The sequence below is a fragment of the Thunnus maccoyii genome, chromosome 1, assembly GCF_910596095.1.
Source record: "Thunnus maccoyii chromosome 1, fThuMac1.1, whole genome shotgun sequence".
In the NCBI taxonomy this organism is placed as follows: domain Eukaryota; kingdom Metazoa; phylum Chordata; class Actinopteri; order Scombriformes; family Scombridae; genus Thunnus; species Thunnus maccoyii.
Genome location: NC_056533.1, coordinates 25,214,681 through 25,233,808, shown reverse-complemented (window position 1 = coordinate 25,233,808; position 19,128 = coordinate 25,214,681). Strand labels below are relative to the sequence as shown.

The 19,128-nt window shown below is 38.5% G+C and overlaps 3 protein-coding genes across 8 annotated transcripts in view; 2 read left to right on the top strand and 1 right to left on the bottom strand.

Moving 5' to 3' along the window:
- Positions 1-407: 407 nt before the first annotated feature.
- Positions 408-3,745, bottom strand: LOC121898532 (ATP synthase F(0) complex subunit C3, mitochondrial-like). Of its 6 annotated transcripts, none has more exons than XM_042413704.1 (5): positions 3,657-3,745; positions 3,240-3,329; positions 2,695-2,766; positions 1,256-1,455; positions 408-782 (listed from the first exon to the last, which is right to left on the bottom strand). In XM_042413704.1, exons 2-5 carry the CDS (start codon positions 3,276-3,278, stop codon positions 668-670), a joined length of 426 nt encoding a protein of 141 aa, XP_042269638.1. In that variant the 5' UTR covers positions 3,279-3,329; positions 3,657-3,745; the 3' UTR covers positions 408-667. The 6 variants fall into 6 exon arrangements, with proteins under 6 accessions (XP_042269638.1, XP_042269647.1, XP_042269655.1 ...); XM_042413713.1 differs by having other exon boundaries at positions 3,240-3,326; XM_042413721.1 differs by lacking the exon at positions 3,657-3,745 and adding an exon at positions 3,448-3,650.
- Positions 1,400-19,128, top strand: part of cdh16 (cadherin 16, KSP-cadherin) — a 36,302-nt gene continuing 18,573 nt past the window's right edge. The window contains exons 1-7 of the mRNA XM_042413753.1: positions 1,400-1,478; positions 10,238-10,288; positions 10,382-10,480; positions 12,387-12,521; positions 12,803-12,932; positions 13,689-13,847; positions 15,284-15,480. Of these exons, the coding sequence (XP_042269687.1) occupies positions 10,244-10,288; positions 10,382-10,480; positions 12,387-12,521; positions 12,803-12,932; positions 13,689-13,847; positions 15,284-15,480 (765 nt within the window). The 5' untranslated portion in view covers positions 1,400-1,478; positions 10,238-10,243. The remainder of the gene's footprint in view (positions 1,479-10,237; positions 10,289-10,381; positions 10,481-12,386; positions 12,522-12,802; positions 12,933-13,688; positions 13,848-15,283; positions 15,481-19,128) is intronic.
- Positions 6,075-9,154, top strand: rrad (Ras-related associated with diabetes). The gene is made up of 5 exons (XM_042413687.1): positions 6,075-6,284; positions 6,575-6,965; positions 7,658-7,731; positions 7,840-8,044; positions 8,449-9,154. Exons 2-5 carry the CDS (start codon positions 6,593-6,595, stop codon positions 8,724-8,726), a joined length of 930 nt encoding a protein of 309 aa, XP_042269621.1. The 5' UTR covers positions 6,075-6,284; positions 6,575-6,592; the 3' UTR covers positions 8,727-9,154.

Here is a 19,128-nt window from a genome sequence, read left to right as displayed (position 1 = left end):
GCTTCCAGGTCACAGCCAAGAAACTATTAGGGTTTTAAATATCCCCTCCAGAAATGTTTTGAGATGAATAATAGTCAGCTTTTAACAATAATGTGTCTGTGATATGATTTTCCACAAAAAAGTTAAATTACCTGGTTGAAATTTCTTAAAATGACTGTCACTCCTTCTTCCTCATTGAAAAAATACAGAATCTACCAATATTTTTTCTTTAAAATCACTGGACATATGATGTCTCCTACTTCACTCTAAGTTTAACAGAGTCAAGTTCAGGCATTCAAGTGAAATAACAAGCAAAACAAATTTCTGAGTGGAGGGGGACTTCAAGGTGTCACCATTTTTGTGTCTAAATCAACATACAAAAATAACTCAAACATAAGAACACCCCAGTAAAAATGAACAGACACACATGAATCAAATGTTTTACTTCTGTTATTGGTTCCATGTTTAACAAAAACATTTGATTAAATATACAATATACTGGCAAAACCAGTGTCAAAGAATGACTTTGGTTTGCCAGAGTTTCATACATCAGTGGGTTCACAATCATTTAAGAAACACCGATGTCACCTAAGCCACACGATTAGCTGAAGTCACAGTACCATTCATGGGCGTCCGAACTGCTCATTAACATTGTGATGTATCCCTTTACAGCAAATGCCTAACTGGTTTACATGGCGAACAGAATGAGGAAAGCAACCATCAGACAGAAGAGACCCATGGCTTCAGAGAGAGCGAAGCCCAGGATGGCGTAGGAGAACAGCTGCTGCTTCAGAGAGGGATTCCTGTTGAGACGAAGTGAGACAGTTGAGACAGATTGGAGGTACAAAGTGCTACAAGTGCAACTGGCAAGACATTTAAATGAGCAGACAATCCCTGTGTCTTCCAATTTTGTTCCCTGTGTGGGATACGCGATTAAATATTTACACCAATAACTAGAAGCACAAACATCTAACAATGCTCAGTACTTCTCAAATATATTTATACCCCCAAAGAAATCTTTTTTTCACCTAAAATGTACTTCTTGACCATGTAAACATACTGATGGGATTTGGAATAAAGTATGCCTCTGTTAGTTTGAGAGAAACCACCTGAAATCTAATGAATTGTTCTTTGGCTAAAAATCACATCCGTCTGGAATTTGAAATGGAAATTATTTGCTAGGTTTTTCTGCCACTGTGCTGATAGACATGAGCAAAAACATTCCCTTCTTGGGGGAGATTAACAAAAAACCCTGTATGACAAGTGATTCATCTACCTGGCATATCCAATAATAAGGCTACCGAACACTGTTCCAATCCCAGCTCCAGATCCAGCCACTCCCACTGTGGCAGCTCCTGCTCCGATGAACTTTGCAGCGGTGTCGATGTCACGGCTCACAGCGCTAGTCTGAAATCCACGCACTGCCACCTGCTGCTGGGAGGCAATGAAACTCTGTGGTGGCAGGAGGGAAGCAGTCTGCAAAACAAAGATAAAGTGAGGTTAGTAAAAAACAAAAACAGTCCAAGAAACAGTCCCCAAAGCTGCACTGAACAATTTTCTGTAGTGTAAACTTGGTTTTCAGCCCATGAGATCAAATCTGTTACACGGGACAACAAAGAATAACGTCTTGGTATAAGAACTATTGGATATGTGTAAGTACAGAATACAAGACAGAGAAATAAAGAACAATGCATATGTTAATTGCTAATAACACTGTACAGCAGAACTAGTTAATAAATAGAGGACAGTATAATAAAATGTGTGATACCACAATTGTTATGTAAAATTTCTTTAACATATTCTAGGCTTCTGGTACCCGAATATCCATTGCAATTGGCAAAACCTAATGCGGTCAGTAGTATTGTACTGGTGCTTTGGAAAAAAAAAAGCAGAACCAAAAAACAATTTACCAGCAGAGAGTCTTGCTGCTTAATGCTAGTCACCTCTTATTTCACTGTCTGCTGACATGCAAGTTAGTGCTGCTCTATGCATTTGTCTGGAATACTTAACACATCTATCATAACGCAGACAGGTTTGGGGGTCAAGGTTTGGCTGTAGCATGAACTTAAGTTTCTCCAAATTGAACAAGTCAATGGAAACTTTTCAGTACTGATACAGAGTTGCATTCCTTACAAAAGGTAGTAACCTATGAGGATGGGTGGCTGTGGCTCAGGGGGTAAGGTGGGTCATCTACTAATAACAGGTTCAATCCCCCGCTCCTCCTTCCTTACATGTCAAAGTGTCCTTGGGCGCCACACTAAACCCCAAACTCCTCCCAATGGTCAGGCCAGCAACCTGCATGGTAGCTTGCTGTCATTAGAGTGTGTGAATCCGCACCATTCAGTGGTTTGTTACCTTCACCTTCTAATCAGGCTTGAACACACAGTGTAGCAGCACGTCACCTGAGTCAAGTTTATTTCTGATGGAGATAGCACACAATGTTCTAATATGCTGCCTCAGGTCTTGTCTCTTGAGTACTGGGGATTAAAATTTACAAATCAAACCCAACTAATAAAATTAGATTAGAATACGTGAAGAAGTTACACAACTTATTATAGCACTGTTGTATTGGATTGCATTATAATGTAAAGGTTTATTTTATTCTATTTTTCCTGGTAACTCTGTATGTGACCATCGATGTAACTGCACCTTCATATTAATGGACACTCGATAATGTGAAATCAGTTAAAATAATTAGGACAGGCAACTGCTCACCTCTGCTTTCCTGGCATCTGACACTACTGCTGCAGACAGCGGCCTGTACAGTGCCCGAGATCCAGCACGGACCTGTATCAAGAAAAAAAAAAGCAGAAGATGATACGTTTGTTATAGCAGTTGTGCACTATTAAGAGATTTACCAGCATGTTATACTCACTTCTACATGATTAATAATAAAGTAATACATCAGTTCAGCTCAAGACATCATGGGCATGCCGTTTCATCTACAATGACATTAACCTTGTAATAAATATAAGTATAGCTGAAATAAAGCAGTGGCAACACCAACAGTGACCAAATATAGATAAAGTCTAGGTAATACTGATTCATATAATATCGTTGGGTTTTGCCCTCATACAGGTTCAAAGCCAGGACGCCCTTGCAGGTGTGAACACTAGCTAACTATAGCAGAGGGTCACAGACGGCTACTGATTGTTAGCCCTGAACACAGACTAGCAGCTAACAACCAACAGCCATTTAAAAAGAGTGAAACAGTTCATGTAGCTGTTATCTTCATCCATTCATTCATTCATTCAACTCACCAGAGAGGGCGTGGAGACGAACTTAGCGCAGGCATACATAACGACTGGACTTCAGGTCAACCAAAGGAGCTGGCGGTGATTCAGCGTCTGCTGTCAACAGAAACACAAACAAAAAACACAATAAAGCAGCAGATTCAGTTAGTTGACTCACAACTAGCTTGTTATATAACAAAGTACAAAGTGTGCCAAGTAAAGCGGGGACACACACATACAAGTAACTTTAGCGGTTAAGGTCAAGACGAGCTGCAAACCGAACAAGGTCGCTGAAAACGAGCTAGCTTGGCTGAGGGTTTCAAAAGAAAAGAGCAGCACTGTGATTAATAAAGCTAAAAAAAGATATTGAGTTACAAAGAAGCGACACAACGCTAATTTTTACTGAAACACGTCTTGTGACAGAGGAGGTTAGTTTGCTCTCACCGGTTTGTAAGTAGAGGTCGAAGACACGAGAGGAACGCGCAGGCGCAGTGTGACGATTAAAGGGTTGACTTCCGGTTTCCTGAAGTGAGTTACCGCCCACTCAAGATATTATTATTATTATTATTAATTTGTTTTTAAATTGCATTTATTTACTATTATTTACGTTATAATATTATTATTTTATATAATTTAACTTTCTTATCAATGTGCCTTGTATGTTAAGAGGTGTTTATTGTTATTATAGTTTTCTGTGCCTTAATGTTTGTAAATGAATTGATAAAAAATAAAAATATATGAAAAAAAAAACTTTCTACTCATGCCACTCCTGCAGCATTTACTATAAATTCGCCCTCAGTAAAAAGCAGTAGAGCAGGAACCAACTCTGTATTATACTGCATTATCTGCACCTGCAAATTTAGATGTAAAGCTGTTTGTTGTTTACTGCCGTCTAGAGGTCAAGTGAGCACATGACAGAACAAAGACTGCTGCAGTTCAGTGACACCACAGCCTCGCAAGTCTCACAGAAAGGGTCAGTTAGTAATAGATTATTTAAATAAATGTGAATATTAACGTTAATAAACTGGCTTCCCTCAAAATTACTAAACATCATAAAATAAAATAGACTTTAAAACTATAATAATAAAATAGAGTGAAATAAAAATTAGATTAAAAAACTATATAAAATAGATTAAAAAAAAACCAAAACAAAGACAAGCGATGAGAGGGGGAAAAAACATTTTACAACATGTAAACAATAAAATAAAGTAAATAATATCTATAAATCAGCCAAGGTACATTTTGTACCCTGGCAGGTACCTTATATACAAACATAAATGCTCTGTTGGGAAATCAAGTGATGTTTCACCCAAATCTGTTCTAACATTTGGCTAAAAGTGGTTGGTCTCAATGCTCTTATAATATTTACACAAACCTACCTCAAAATTACCTCAAATATTTGAAGAAACCACCAAAGCGACAGTCCTAAAAAATTGTATATTAAGAACTTGATTCAGATCTGATTCATGTTGACCCCACATAGACCATTTTGTGGCAGCTATCTGACGACATAAAATGAGAAGTATATACACCATGATACACCTTATCTTGAAATGATAAGAAATTCTCCTTTTTTTCTCTTCAGATTGCACCAAAACAAGAGAAATAATTAGTGAACCATGTGAGGTAGATTTGAAAGACATCTGAGACAAATATTTTCTTGTGATAAGCAGATTCAGGAAAAATGCAAACATCAGTATCATTGACATATAAAGAATATTTGTTTGTTTACAGTATTTGTTTTATTGTTTATTTATTCATGTTTAGGGACAATGCAGCAGACATTATAATGCATGGACACGTTTGCACACCCATACATGGGCAGCGAGTTCAAAAGGTTCATTTGTAATGTAACACCTAAAGCCACAGGGAGGCAGCAACACACCATGCAGAGACAGTCCGAGAAATAAACTGGAAGATTAAATTGTGCATGTGGATCACATAGTGCTGACTGCTGTAGCTACATTTTCTGTGAGAAAAAAAACATGCTGGATGGAAGATTAAACATACAAAACATATGCAGAGGTAAAATATAGAAAAACGACCTGAACTCTGGCGCTCCAATAGAACTGTGTGAGATTTCCCTCCAGTGATATGTTCCATGGATTTAGATTTAGATTGAAAGCATTGTAAATTATTCACGTTGGACATGGATCAGTGAAACCAAATATTATTTGGTATAGGTCAAGCCTGTTAGCAGAGAAGGATTGCAGCTGCAAACCATTATGGTTTTGTGGGTGCAGCGTTGCCTTCATTTTTAAGACAGCTAGGTGGTGGGTGGAAAGCTGGAGATGGATGATAAATTAATGCCAGAGTAATGCCAGAGTACATAGAAATTTTTATGTTTACAGCATTTTCACCACATTTGAAGTATAAATGTTTTGCATATGCACAAAATTGAATTCAAGTGTGGTAGCCTGCCACAGAACAAGAAGGAATCAATTAATAGCAATCAGTATTTTTTCTAAGGACCTTTATAATGTGAGATTTGTTCTAAGTGGGTGGGAGCTATACCCTCACATTAAAATGTATTTCTTATTATATTACATTATTGTAGCAATGACCTCCACTTTGTAAAGGCAGTGAAGCTCAAAACTGATCATTCATGTAAGCAAGACGAGCTTAAATAAAGATTTCTATAAAATCATTCACCTTGCATATCGATCATCTTTGATCATGTGGATATAATCCCACCTTCTATAAACGTATCTCCCGAATTAATATTAAATATTTATAGATCACTCTAGCTTTAAGTGGGCTTTCCCTCTTCAAGGATTCATCTCTGGCCGCCCCCTCAGATGTGAGCTCCTTTTGGCGTTGCGGAAGGGAGATTCCTCAGCTCTTCCAGTCATACACTCCCCTCCTCTGTATGATGTTACCGTTACGCACCACTATAATAAACGGAGACGTGATTCTCTGGGGCGAATCCCTGTCGACGTCACTCCTAGTGCTGTATAAATAAGCTGGGCAGCAACTCAAGGCAGACTGAAGCGAAAGCGAGTTTTCGTCAACAACAGCTCCTCAAACAAAGGATTATTGGATTCACTTCGTTGGATTTATTGCCAGCACCGAGTAAGTGCCTTGATTTCTGGAGAGACATTTGTGTTTCTCTTTTTTTTCTTTTTCTTTTTTTTTTCTTTTTTGTTGAGCAGAGTTGACATTTCGGGGAAAAAAACAATTTGTCTTCATATCTGTTTAAATGAGCTGCAATAATTTCAACATTTACAATATGATTTACAATGATAATCATGTGTAAAGACTATCCGCTATATCCCTGACTGAATCCGCACTTTTTCCCTGTTAAAATGTGGTTAAACATAAGCCTGGATCATAACATTAACGCATGGCACATCTGTCCTCAGATCTTCGGTATAAGCACAATGACTTTGAACAAGGGTGACAAACTGCGGAACATGGACAAGAGAAGAGGAAGCATGCCGTTCCCTATGAATCTGCCCAACCTACACCGGAGAAGCATGCCCGTGGACGACCGGGACCTGCGCGCCACGATGCCACAGACCGGACAAACCGACGAGCTGTCCAACCTCCTGCGTTGCATGTCCTACTCTCCTAACGAGCAGCACCGGGGCAGCTGCGCGTCGGACTCCTCCGACTCAGTGATCTCCACCAGCAGCGAAGCTGACTCCCAGGTGTACAAGGTGGTTCTCCTCGGGGAACACGGCGTCGGCAAGTCCAGCCTGGCTCGCGTCTTTGGAGGAGTTGAGGATGCTGGTCACGACTGCGATGAAGCAGGTAAATGGTGATGCTGGGGATGAGTCATCAACCCTATAGCAACCCACACACACTCATAGACACACACAAATTCAACATGTTCATTGTCTTTGAAGACATGACATAGGTTAACTTAGGCTGCATGCTGAACAATACAGAATTATGTGAGTATAGAAATAAGGTCAAATGAGTGAGGTGTCAAGCATAAAAAACTGGAGCCAATCTCTGGTTTTAAAACAAAAAGACAACCATGAAAAAGCATTTTCAGATAATGAATATTCTTTAAAAAATAGTACACATGAAGTCTTTTAGGCTCTAGATTCATATGCATCTGTGAGAACAGTGGTAAATTATAGCTGATGGATTAGAAACAAACACAGGGTTCTTATTTTTGCACGCAAGAGTGTGCATGCATTGATTATTGCTATTTCCATCTACAGAGAGGCACCAGCCCTGCCCTCAGTAGTACAGCTGTCAAAACACATTCAATAACATAACATGAAAGGAAAATATAAAAAGACCTGTGATGGCTTGATCACTAGCTGTGATCAGCTTTCTGCTAGAATATGTAGACTACAAAAAATTAAATGTGCTAAAATCAGTATGAAGAGAAGCGACAACACATTGACAACAAACTGTTCAGATAAGAGATGCTTTGCTCTGTCAGTGTGTAACAGAATATCCCCCCCTCTCCCCCCCGCCCCCCTCCTCAGGAAACACTTATGACAGATCTATCGTGGTGGATGAGGAAGAGGCATCCATTGTGTTGTATGACATCTGGGAACAGGTGAGAGTTATACATTATTCATGAAATGTTTCTCCATGTACATTGATTCATGTCTATTGTATTAGTAATAGTATGATGCTAAACTCGGTATCTGTCTCTTTCTTAAAGGATAACAGCCAGTGGCTGAAGGAGCAGTGCATGAGGATGGGAGACGCCTACATCATTGTATACTCGGTGACAGACAAATCAAGCTTTGAGAAGGCGTCAGAGCTGCGTATCCAACTGCGCCGGGCCAGGCAGTCTGAAAACATTCCCATAATTCTCGTGGGCAACAAGAGTGACCTGGTGCGGTCCAGAGAGGTGTCTGTAGATGGTAAGTCAGTGTGATCAACCAACCATTTGAACCTAAATGTGTGATATGTTAAGCCAATATAAGCTTTCAGCTCAGGGGAAGTGGATTTTGAAGTAATTTTTGGTTACTTTAAATACATCCAATATTAATGATTTGATGCTTAAGAGCTATTCTTGAGACTGTCATGATCAAATCTGACAGAACTGGTTAGTGACTGCTTGACTGCTCAGGTTTAGGCCAAGCATAGATTCAAATCCCACTGCAAACTAATGCTATTTGTCAAAGTTTTGTAACTATTTCCACCGAAGGTTAATTTATGCTCTCTACAATTACCATTTTCAGTCTAAATCTAGTCAAGCTTCTTCCTTAATGTGTCCATCCGTACAAAGTACTGATTTTCCTTCTTTATATGTTCTGTATTTCAGAGGGAAGCGCTTGTGCAGTGGTATTTGACTGCAAGTTCATCGAGACGTCTGCGTCCCTCCACCACAATGTGCAGGACCTATTCGAGGGCATCGTCAGACAGATCCGTTTGAGGAAAGACAGCAAGGAGGAGAACGCACGACGCATGGCTAGCTGCAGGCGCAGAGAGAGCATCGGCAAGAAAGCCAAGCGGTTTCTGGGCCGCATGGTCGCGCGCAAGAACAAGAAGATGGCTTTTAGGCAGAAGTCAAAGTCCTGCCATGACCTAACGGTTCTCTGAGGAACACATGGGACAGAAGGACATTTTTTTTCTTTGGCCTCTGAAGACCAGACGATGTGTGTGTTTTAACACTAACCCTAATGGACTAATAGAGCTGTACAGAAATATATTTTTATTTTTTAGACACCAACCAAAAGCAAAGAGAGGACTTCATTAATAAAACATGACTGACATCATGCAAGTCATAATGGTGATAACATGCATGCAGCTTTGCAAACATTTATTTATTTATTATTATTTTTTGTCTGCCTTAAACATGTTGCTGTCATAATATGATCAGTATTTATGAAGATGTTTGTTTGTTTTTTCTAATAAGTTGCAAAGTTGCTGTTGGGTTATTGTTGGGCTCCTTTATTGGAGGGGATCGATGTGTATATACTGTAACATGATTGATGCCGAATGCAACATACTGTACATCTCATTATCCTAAAAGACACGGTAAAGGATCGCAATACTAGGTCACCTGGAGTCACATTTACTTGAAACGTGGTACGCAGGTTCGTGCCTCGGCCAAGTTACGTAAGACTAGTCACACAGCTGAAAGAAAAAAAACTCTGTTATTCCATGTTGTTCCATAACATTGAATTCAGGTTGTGAATGTATGAGTAAAGCAATAAGTTATATTAGTCTTGTGAACTTTGACATTATTTGGAAATTCTTTGTTTACGTTGTTTTCCCTTTTTTTCAATAAAAAACAAAATCAAAATATAAAATCCTCTCTGTCATTTATTTTTCTAAAGCAAAGTCTTTGGCCAAATGAGACACACAAGATTTGTTTGAGCGATTTACATCCTCATGAATATTCATCTGATCGTATCAGTAGAATGGAACTGCACTGGCCATTGGTTTTGCAGGAAGGAAACAAGGTAGTTAAGCATGTTTATGTGAAGGTGTTAACCATTAATCCCACTGAAGGAGTACAAGAACACAATTTTTCCACACAATTTAAACTCCTCTCACACACACAGCGGAGCACACACATCACTTGGAGAAGGTAAGATACAAAAGGAACGTTTTTATTTAAAATGGTCTCAGAATGTAGTGACTGATGGCACTCTTTGTCATCTTCATCATTGTCATCATCTACAGTTGTTTAACTATGTCTTCAGTTTGTTGTTAAACTTTAGGGGCATGAATTGGAGTTAACGGTATATGTAATGCATTGGAGGAACTGGTGCATACAGATGCAAAGCCTGTGCTTTGATATAGCTGAAAAAACTGATGTGTCTAAAAGATATTTGACAGATATTTAGGTAATGTTTTCAACCAACTTGATTTTCATAAACCAGAGTTTAACTTTCAAATCAAACGTGTCTAATTTGTTTTTTTGTGCCACTGACATCTGCTTTGTAGGTGGTTACGCATTTAAATGCAGGCTGTCAGTCATGTAAAAACTGTGAAATCTTAGTGTATGAAATACTTCCATGGTGGTGAATCAGTAACGAGAGAGAAATTGTGTTGATTGTTGGGCTGAGGCCATGTGGTTTTGAAATGCTGTGCCACATTCACAGGGACTCATGGCTGAAAGAAGGGCTATACCCATGCTCATCATTGCTCTCACAGTAAGATTTGATTAACCTGCACTTGAATTGTTATAATAGCAAAATGCTGCATGAACAAAGTCACTAAGATGAGGTTGATGTCTTGTTTCACAGTTGGTGATACTTAACACATTTGCACCATGCTCTGGGGCAAATGTTAAAATAGGTGTCCCAGAAAACTACGATGGTATTTTCCCATGGTACTTAGCCAAGGTAAGGCAGTTCCTTTTTTAACTTATTCTACAAAGAAAAGTTCTTCTTTTGTTCACAGCCTTCATAGAAAACAAAATAGATGTATAAATCTCATTATTTTCATAATCTTACCATCTGAATATATTACAAATGTGAACATATGACATTGCAGTAAATGAATTCAAGTGGAAAATCAGCAAAAGTGTACAATATTTAGGGCAGTTTTTATTCTCATATCTCATATTCATAAACATAGTAATTTGAGATGAAGGATGGCAGTAACATTAACCCTGTATGGCCAACAAGCATTAATCACAACTGGAAAAGAAATGTTCCAATACCTGCTCATAGAGAATGATCTCTCAATATTTGATCAGATTTAATGCACTCAAAGCCTCAACATCAAATCACTACATTTCTTCAAGATTAACCCAGGTAAATGCAAAAGTCTCCTGCCAACCTTATGAGCTTGTTTGTCTTTTAGTTATGAGGAATGCGGTAAAAAAAAATCATTGCAGAAACCAAAGGTTAGGTTAGTCTCTTTTCTCCCCCATCTGCACTCAAGGTTAAAGATGTATGAACATGCTGTCATCATCAGTAGACTATAATTGGAGTGTTCACAATGTTTTTCAGGCGTCATACCCAGCCTCTGCATTCAGTCCAGCTGGGTGGCAGGCGGGGTGTTTTGTTCATGCGTGTCACTCAGACATCCTCTGGATAATTCAACAGCATGAGTAGCTGGCACTTTAATTGGTTTCATTGTGACGTCACCACATCTTGAATGAAACACAGTCATATTTTCACTCTTTGCGCTGAGACTCAGTGTCATTAACACTCTTTAAATAGCATGTTAATGGTCAGAATGGAGGAGTTGGATAATAACCCCACTTTGTGTTATAAATGGAAAGGACATAATAATTGCTCCGGATTCGTTCGAGGTAAAAGCTCTTCATGATGGTCTGTACATTAGAAGGGGCAACACTTGTCAGTTCTTGTATTCTAACTTTTTGAATGATCCATTTTGCAAACCTTACAAAGTATAAAAGCACTTAAAATGTCACCTCATGACCTGGTATAAGAGAGATCAATTTTAATGACTGATGTTTTTGCTTTGAGAGGACCGTTTTAGTGAATTTCAAACATCTGTACCAACTGATCAGGCTGAACCTTTCTGCAAAGTATTACAGTGTTGCATTATTCTTTTCCACAATAAGTGGGTCATCAAACAAGTTGAATGGTAGGATGTTGGCAAAAAGAAAATTTAATAGATAAAGCAGGCCGTACTCTGTATTTTCTTATTGTCAACAAATTCCATTTAAAGACCAAAACCAACAATGCATTAGTCATCTGTCAATACTTTCCAACCTCCCTCCCCAGTCTGTAGCCCCAAGCCCATTCATTCCTACTAGAGATTTAAACCTTTGAAAACAGGTCACAAATAAATAATTTCATTTTCTTCTCAGTAATTCCCTAAAATAGGTACTGTAGTTTTGAGCAATATGATGCGTTGATGCATTTTTAATAGTCTTTGGACAACAATGGGGATCTATGGCACAGAGGAATACACTACACCGGGCTCTGGCTAAATGTATTACTTCCTAGTAGACTCAAGTTATTGTTGGTTTTGGTGTTTTCATGGGACTTATTGACAGTAAGAAAAAATATTATTATATTATTTTTTTTTTTTTGGGGGGGGGGGCAAGTGGAAAACAGCTGCAGATTCTATGGGTTTTATATTATTGAATCTCTTATAAGTCAACATTTGACCACACATAACACAAATTCAAATCAAATCACTAGTGGCTGCAGTAACTACCCTATTTGCTACCCTTCCCGTCCAGTCCTGCACTTTTATTGTTTCTGCATATAGCGTGCTTTTAAACAGGAATACAACCTGATGTTTTATGAATTTTACTCTGCTGCACAGCTCCACAGCCTGCCAGGTAATTACAGTGACGTGGTGGTAAAGGGGGATGATGAGGGGATATTTGGAGTCGACGCTCAGTTTCTATATGCCCTAAAACCACTGGACCGAGAGAAGCAGCCGTCTTACTCTCTGCAGGTATTCATCATATCATATATTCGTCATGGCATTTTCATGAATAGCAGTCACAAATTCTTTAATTTAGGATAGATAAACAGCATAAAATTCACATAAATTACAAAAACCATAATCAGGTTTTGGATATTCTTTCCTATTTTAATCATGAGATTTATGTGCTTACTGTATGCTTAATAATGTATGAAGAATTCATCACTCAGTAGAATTAGTATGACTGTGTGCCAGCGTCTAATTCAAAAATGCTTACAGAATATGTTTGTGTGTTTGTGTGTGTACTGCAGGTGTCCTACAGAACATCTGTACACCATCAGAGCTTCACTATCGAAGTGTTTGTCATCGACAAGAACGACAATGTGCCCACATTCATTGAGGAGAGCATGAGAGGCAGCGTGCAGCTCGGGCTTCTCAAAGGCACGAGAAGCTTAAGCTCTGATGTCACCATGTTGCACAACCTTATTCAGTCTGGGTCACATTTGTCAATTCTGCCAAATGAAATACAAATACTCATTCAGTTTTAAACAATGGAGAACATGCCTAATGTATCCCTGGAAACTGCCATTTACTCTTATCCTCAGTTTTAATAGAATTAATGATTTGATTACACTAAAAAATACTTTTCTGCAAACTGTCACAGGGCTCAGCTATCACATCAGCTCAGATACAATATCCAAATGTATTTTATGTTAATTAATTAACGCTCTGTTCTTGGAAAAGATAAAACCATTGTCAGTAAAACATGAAAACTGAGGCTGCAGAACCTCTCCAAAAATCCTAGCTCATTCTACTGCATGTATGGCTTTTTATCACCAAAAAGTCATGATGGTACATACTCTGTTATGGGCAGCTTCTTATCTTGTTTTTTTTTTTATTCTAAATTGCCCACAATGAAGGCTGGTGATATTATTGCACATTGTCATGTATGTGCAAAACAGGCTTTTTGCAGCTGTATCATCTTTTAACTTGGGTACCAATATCCTTATACCTATATACAAAACCAGACACATATATGTCTTTGGTTTTGATTGAAACATCCTGATTGGTACAATCCATGTTTTATCCCTTTTTGTATACATTCAGAAATGTAATGTGCTCTGAGTTTGTGGTGTGGCGAAACGGTTGTGACACAGAAGGTAACTTTTTTGACATTGCGCCACCCGTGTCTCTCAGGGATCCCGTTCATGCAGGTGGAGGCGCTGGACCGTGATGACCGCAACACCGCCCACGCTGAGCTGCGTTTCAGTCTGATGGAACAGACACCCAGGATTCCCTCCAGTCAAATGTTCTTCATCGACTCCATCACTGGAGAGGTTTCCCTCACTGAGGAAGGTCAGTCCTGACAAGAGACTGAAGGAAAAGTATCAAGTTAATATCATACTTTGTTGGTCCCTACAGGGAAATTTTTGGATGCGTGTTTTTTTTTCAGTGAGGTCAGCTACTGGGCAGCACTCCTTTTTCAGTGTATACTTGTTTACAGATACTAGGGCACAAAGTGTACCCCAGTTTAGGGTAAACATGCCACTTCAGAGGTCTATCTTTTTCATATGCTCGAGAATACTTTCTCATTTCTAATTTTGTGTTCACACAGTTCACATGGTTATGGAACAGAAATGCCAAATATGTGTTTGAAGTAGTTTAAATTAAGTCTTATACATAGTTTGTCTACCAGAGAGCACTGACAATTTTGTTTTTCATCTGTATAATGTCTGGGACGATATGTATTGTCACTGGATTTAGAAACTCTAAAATATTGATCTTTATCAGCCTCAAAAGTCCAGTATTGGTTGGGCTTTAATTATGATGTCATTGCTAATATGGAAACAATCTCTGGTTTGAATAAAGTTTTTGAGTGTGTGAAGAGGAGCTCTAATACTTGCCAGAAGCCTACTACTTATTGCAGTTTTTAAAATAGGAATGAAATGGGAGAAAATGTAATGAATTGATTGAATGAAACAATGAACGAAAAGGCTCACTTATACATGAAAGACAAGAAATAGACATTTCAGAGAAAAATTAGCATTTATCTGGTGGTTCGGGTTGGTTCAGAGCTACTGTTAATATTAATGTTAGAAAATACGAAGTGATGCAAATATATTGGCCAAAAATTCCTTTTTGAGTCAAATAGACTTACATATACAGTACACATACATCCTCACACACATGCAGTGAAGTCCTGTATGCTGATGCTATTTCCAGAGCTTTCACACTGCCCCTTGTTACGGCTTGGCAGGAGCTGGATGACTTTCACGCTTGCCAGTCCCTTCCGGCCCACACTGCTGCTGCTGGTTTCCACACAGCTTCATAATAGCAGAGAAAATTAAAAATGACCTCCTTGATTTTCTACTAACAGATGGTTGTGATAACCTTTATACTGGTTTGCTAATCTTATTTCCCTGCCATCTCAGTAAGAAAATGAAAATTAATAAGTTATATAAGTAAGTAAGTAAGTAAGATAAGGAAAGTATTCTAAATTTAGCATGGGATCTGTTTAATGTTTCAGTCATTTGAGGTAAAATATAGTCAGCTAAAACTTTCTGTGTTTCCATAAGCCTTCATGTTTCACTATTTTTGTATCTCTTTACATTTATTTTCTTTTGTGTGGCCTTTTCCTTATATAGGACGTTGAACACATACAGTATCTTATCATGAAACAGACTAAAATATATGAATGACTGTATAAAGAGGTTACTGTAAGTTTGAAATGAGATTGAAAAAACTGATGTTGAAATATGTCCTTATATCATCTATTCCAATGTGACCACCAGGAGCCTCTACTCTGGACCCAGAGATGTGTGGCCGCTATAAACTCTCAGTGATGGTGAAAGACATGGCTGGAAAGGCTAACGCTTTCTTCACCACTGGCATTGTCACCGTTGAGGTGACTGGAAACACCTGGGCATCACCTGACCCTGTGCGACTACAGGAGAACCTCCCAGGCCCGTACCCCATCCCCATCTCACAGGTGAGGTGGCAAAACCCTCATCAACATGTACTCAGTCAAACACTTTAACCCATCTACCCATCAGCAATAAAAACACTTTTACTTATTCGATTTTTACTATAATTCACACAAACAACTCGGACTAAGTGCTGACTTTATTGTTAATGCAGTTACAACTGTGATATCATATTACTATGAAACAAACAGTCAATAACCTGGACAGAGTAAAGTGGCATCGTATTGCCAGTTGCTGTTTTTAGAGTCTCTTGGGTCATCCTAAGTGACCAAATACTGAATTATTGATGCTGTTCAAATGCCATGGATCCTTTCCGGCTACCTCCTGACTGAGTCACTTTAACTCCCATAATCACTCACTCTCCCACCCACCCTTCACCATCACCACCACCACCACTCTGAGGGGTATTATACAAACCCAGCAGCTTAAAGGCAGAATCCAACCCAAGAAAGACTTCAAATATGTTATTTTAATCATAGTGCATAACTCATACTATACTTTTTTAACAATATTTTAACAAGGCTGCCCTCATGTTGGTCAGCATTGAAACAGTCTGTAGTGATGTCATCTAGAGGCAAATCATGACTAACTCCATAGACAATCGTTCTTGTTTATTTTGAAAAATATTTGAACAATTATGTAACCATGTCTGCTGTGGCAGTACATCATTCCATTCGAGCTGAAATGATTAATCATTTAATCGATCGATCCTACTATTAGTTCTAAAGTACAGTTAAATAACTTCACAGTGTGTATATTGCAGCTTTGTTGGAGTCTTTAAGAAATCACATCAAAAACAGTTTCGACTGTAATGTGTAATGTGTGTGATCTCGATGCACGTCTGCCAGTCAGGTAAAATGCGGCTCTTTCTCACAGAACGTTACAACGAAACATTTGTAAGCTAGCCATGCTTCAGTGGCTTGACGACTAATGTTAATACAGGAAGTCATGACCAGAATCGTTAGAGCTTGACAGACAGGAGCCTGGTTTTCTGTGCAGTAGTTATTCTGCCTGTCTGACCAGTAGAAAGCTCCTTCCTTGTGGCTAACAAAATCAAACTGCTAATGAAGGCAGGAGCACTGCTCTATGTTCACAATGTCCTCTGAAAATGACGATAATCACGGTAATGGAAATAGTGGAAATGGTTGGCAGTACTGATACCATCAGAATGTTTCACCGCGGCATATAGTAAAAAACTCAAAAATGTGTCACCTGATGATATCTGATCATCAATCAACTATCTCGTTAAGTTCTATTTAAAAGAGACAGTTTTAACTTTTGTAGGAATGAACTGTCCTGCATTGTTGCAGTACTATAACATTTAAATTCTGTTCAAAGTTGTCACCTCAGGTTCTCGTAACATATCACTGTGTCTGTCCCTTGTCTTTTGGCTGTTAATATTAGCCATATCAGCTATGGCTATAAATAACTCAAAAGCCCTCAGAGGATTTGTAACACTTGAAAAAAAATCAGCTAGCAGTGGCACATATCCTTTGTGAGGAAACCTTTACAAATGTACATGTAACTGTCTGTTTCACTGAGATGCTTATTTCATATGTCATAAATTCATGGTTATTTGAGTTCATACAACCATTAAAAAATTAGTAATAGTATAAATAAGATGTTAAAAGGGAAACATTGATAAAAAAAAAAGTCTAAAATATACCACCTTAAAATAATGTTTGGTTGAAAAAAATTAGTGCTCTTTAAATAAGGTTTTATTGTAATTTAGAGTGTAACGGGTCACATGACCAGAGTTTAGTTAAGGGCATGACCATGGCATTGTGCGTCAGAGTCAACATGGATGCAGACGAAAGACCCCCAAATGACCTTATTCTGCACATGGTCCCAGATAGTATAATGTGTGTTGATGTGCCTTTACATGGACAAAGTAACATGTTTTCAGTAATTTTATTTGATTTCATCACATTTCTGTTGTGCTTACGTATTTGGGCCTGATTATTCATGGACACTAGCTTGAGAGACTTTAAAAAATGACTGAGAGATGTATATTTTAAACTTTTTATGTCAGTTATTTTCTTGTATTTTTCACGGTGTCTGCTGACGAAAGAGAGACAGAGATAAAATAAATCTTCAAAAGACATCTGTATGATGCACGGCCATTATTTCATTGGACCAGTGTAGCTACAGTACGCCTGCGTGGGAAAAAAACATTTTATTCATTCACTTCTGAGAATTGTGGAAACAAAAGAGGCTTGCGGTGATAATTCCGATGCTGAATTAAATGCATTGTGCAGGTTCTGAGAGTCACTGTGTCCAGTAGGTACATTACAATACCTCCCCCTCCTCCTGTTTTCTCCCACCTCCCCCTCACTCGCCCTCAGCCTCTCATCTCTCCTGTTCTAACAGCCCCTTCCACCCACTGAAAATGTGTGGATTCACAAGTGTAGGCACATTTGATTTTTCTTTTCTCTTTTTTTTTGGTCATATTTTCAAAGGCCAATTCAAATCTACAATAAAATCTATCATGTATTATATCTGTCATGTAGTTTTAATTCCTAATAAGTGCTATTTTACACAGCTTGAAAAACATCTGTGCCACTATATGTAAAAGGTACTATGTGAGAATATTTTACTGAACAGACTCCCCTTCTGTATCTGCTTACATTCTGATGAAAAATGTGTTAAAAGAATGAGAAATGAAGACCATCACTGAAATATCCACATAAAAAACAGTTACAGTGTCCCAGCTATCCCCATCCAGAATCTAAATCACAAAACTGGATTAGGTTAACATGGTGTTTACTTGGGGGAATCCTCATTTCTCCCACGCTGAGTGATCGTACTGCTGCGCTCAGTAGGTGGTGGGACTAACCGCTGTTATGACACACACACAGATAGTCATGTTCAAGGACCCACTCTATGGATCTCACCTCCCCCCACTGTCTCCAGATAAACGAAGCAGTCATGTCCACATCTACTCAACTGTAACAAATTTGGACTTTTACTTGTGCTGACACCATCCGTTGTGTGACAACGACTTGAAAGATGCTGAAATCAATCTGCTGCTCATAGTGCACTTTATGTAGTTTTTGCCATCGTCCGTTTCTGTGTAAAAATCAGTTATAAAAGTAAGCCGAGATTGCTGTGTGATCAATTTGACTGATTCTGCAATCAGATCAAAACAAGCTCTGGCTGTAATTTTAAATATGAAATCCAGGCATTTGTTATCAGTACTTTTGCGTCATTGGGGCTAGGGAGGTTAATTTCAATCTGGTATCTGTTGCGTGTTTCTGATTGCCTGCCTAAAACTTTGATTGTGTAATGCAATCAGTACAACTACTTGAACTCAGTAATGCAATCTATTGAGACTTTGGAGTGGAATAGAGGCCTCAGTGCCTATCAGTGAATGATTCAAGGCTCTTAACTGCATTAAATAGTCAGTTTTCACTGTTAACTAAAATCTGATTATTTGTTGCTGAATTAGTTTGAACCTCACTAGACCTTCTTCATGGTCTCACAATCGGTGTTCAATATTACAAATGATATTTGTATGAACATGGTGCTTCAGCTAACATTAGTCATCAGAGGTGATCTCACGTTAGTGAGAATAACACCAACATTAAAGCTACTATAATCAATATTTTTAGAACAACAATGGTTCAAATGACTATGTGTATGTGGAAGCAGAT

Bases quoted from the DNA above. Each gene is read 5' to 3' on its own strand.
- rrad (XM_042413687.1), top strand. From the start codon at position 6,593: ATGACTTTGAACAAGGGTGACAAACTGCGGAACATGGACAAGAGAAGA. The intron at 7,732-7,839 runs GTGAGAGTTATA...TCTTTCTTAAAG, and splicing joins TGTATGACATCTGGGAACAG to GATAACAGCCAGTGGCTGAA. The intron at 8,045-8,448 runs GTAAGTCAGTGT...TCTGTATTTCAG, and splicing joins CAGAGAGGTGTCTGTAGATG to AGGGAAGCGCTTGTGCAGTG.
- LOC121898532 (XM_042413704.1), bottom strand. From the start codon at position 3,278: ATGTATGCCTGCGCTAAGTTCGTCTCCACGCCCTCTCTG. The intron at 1,456-2,694 runs GTGAGCAGTTGC...TTTGTTTTGCAG, and splicing joins CAGATGCCAGGAAAGCAGAG to ACTGCTTCCCTCCTGCCACC. The intron at 783-1,255 runs GTAGATGAATCA...TCGTCTCAACAG, and splicing joins CTTATTATTGGATATGCCAG to GAATCCCTCTCTGAAGCAGC.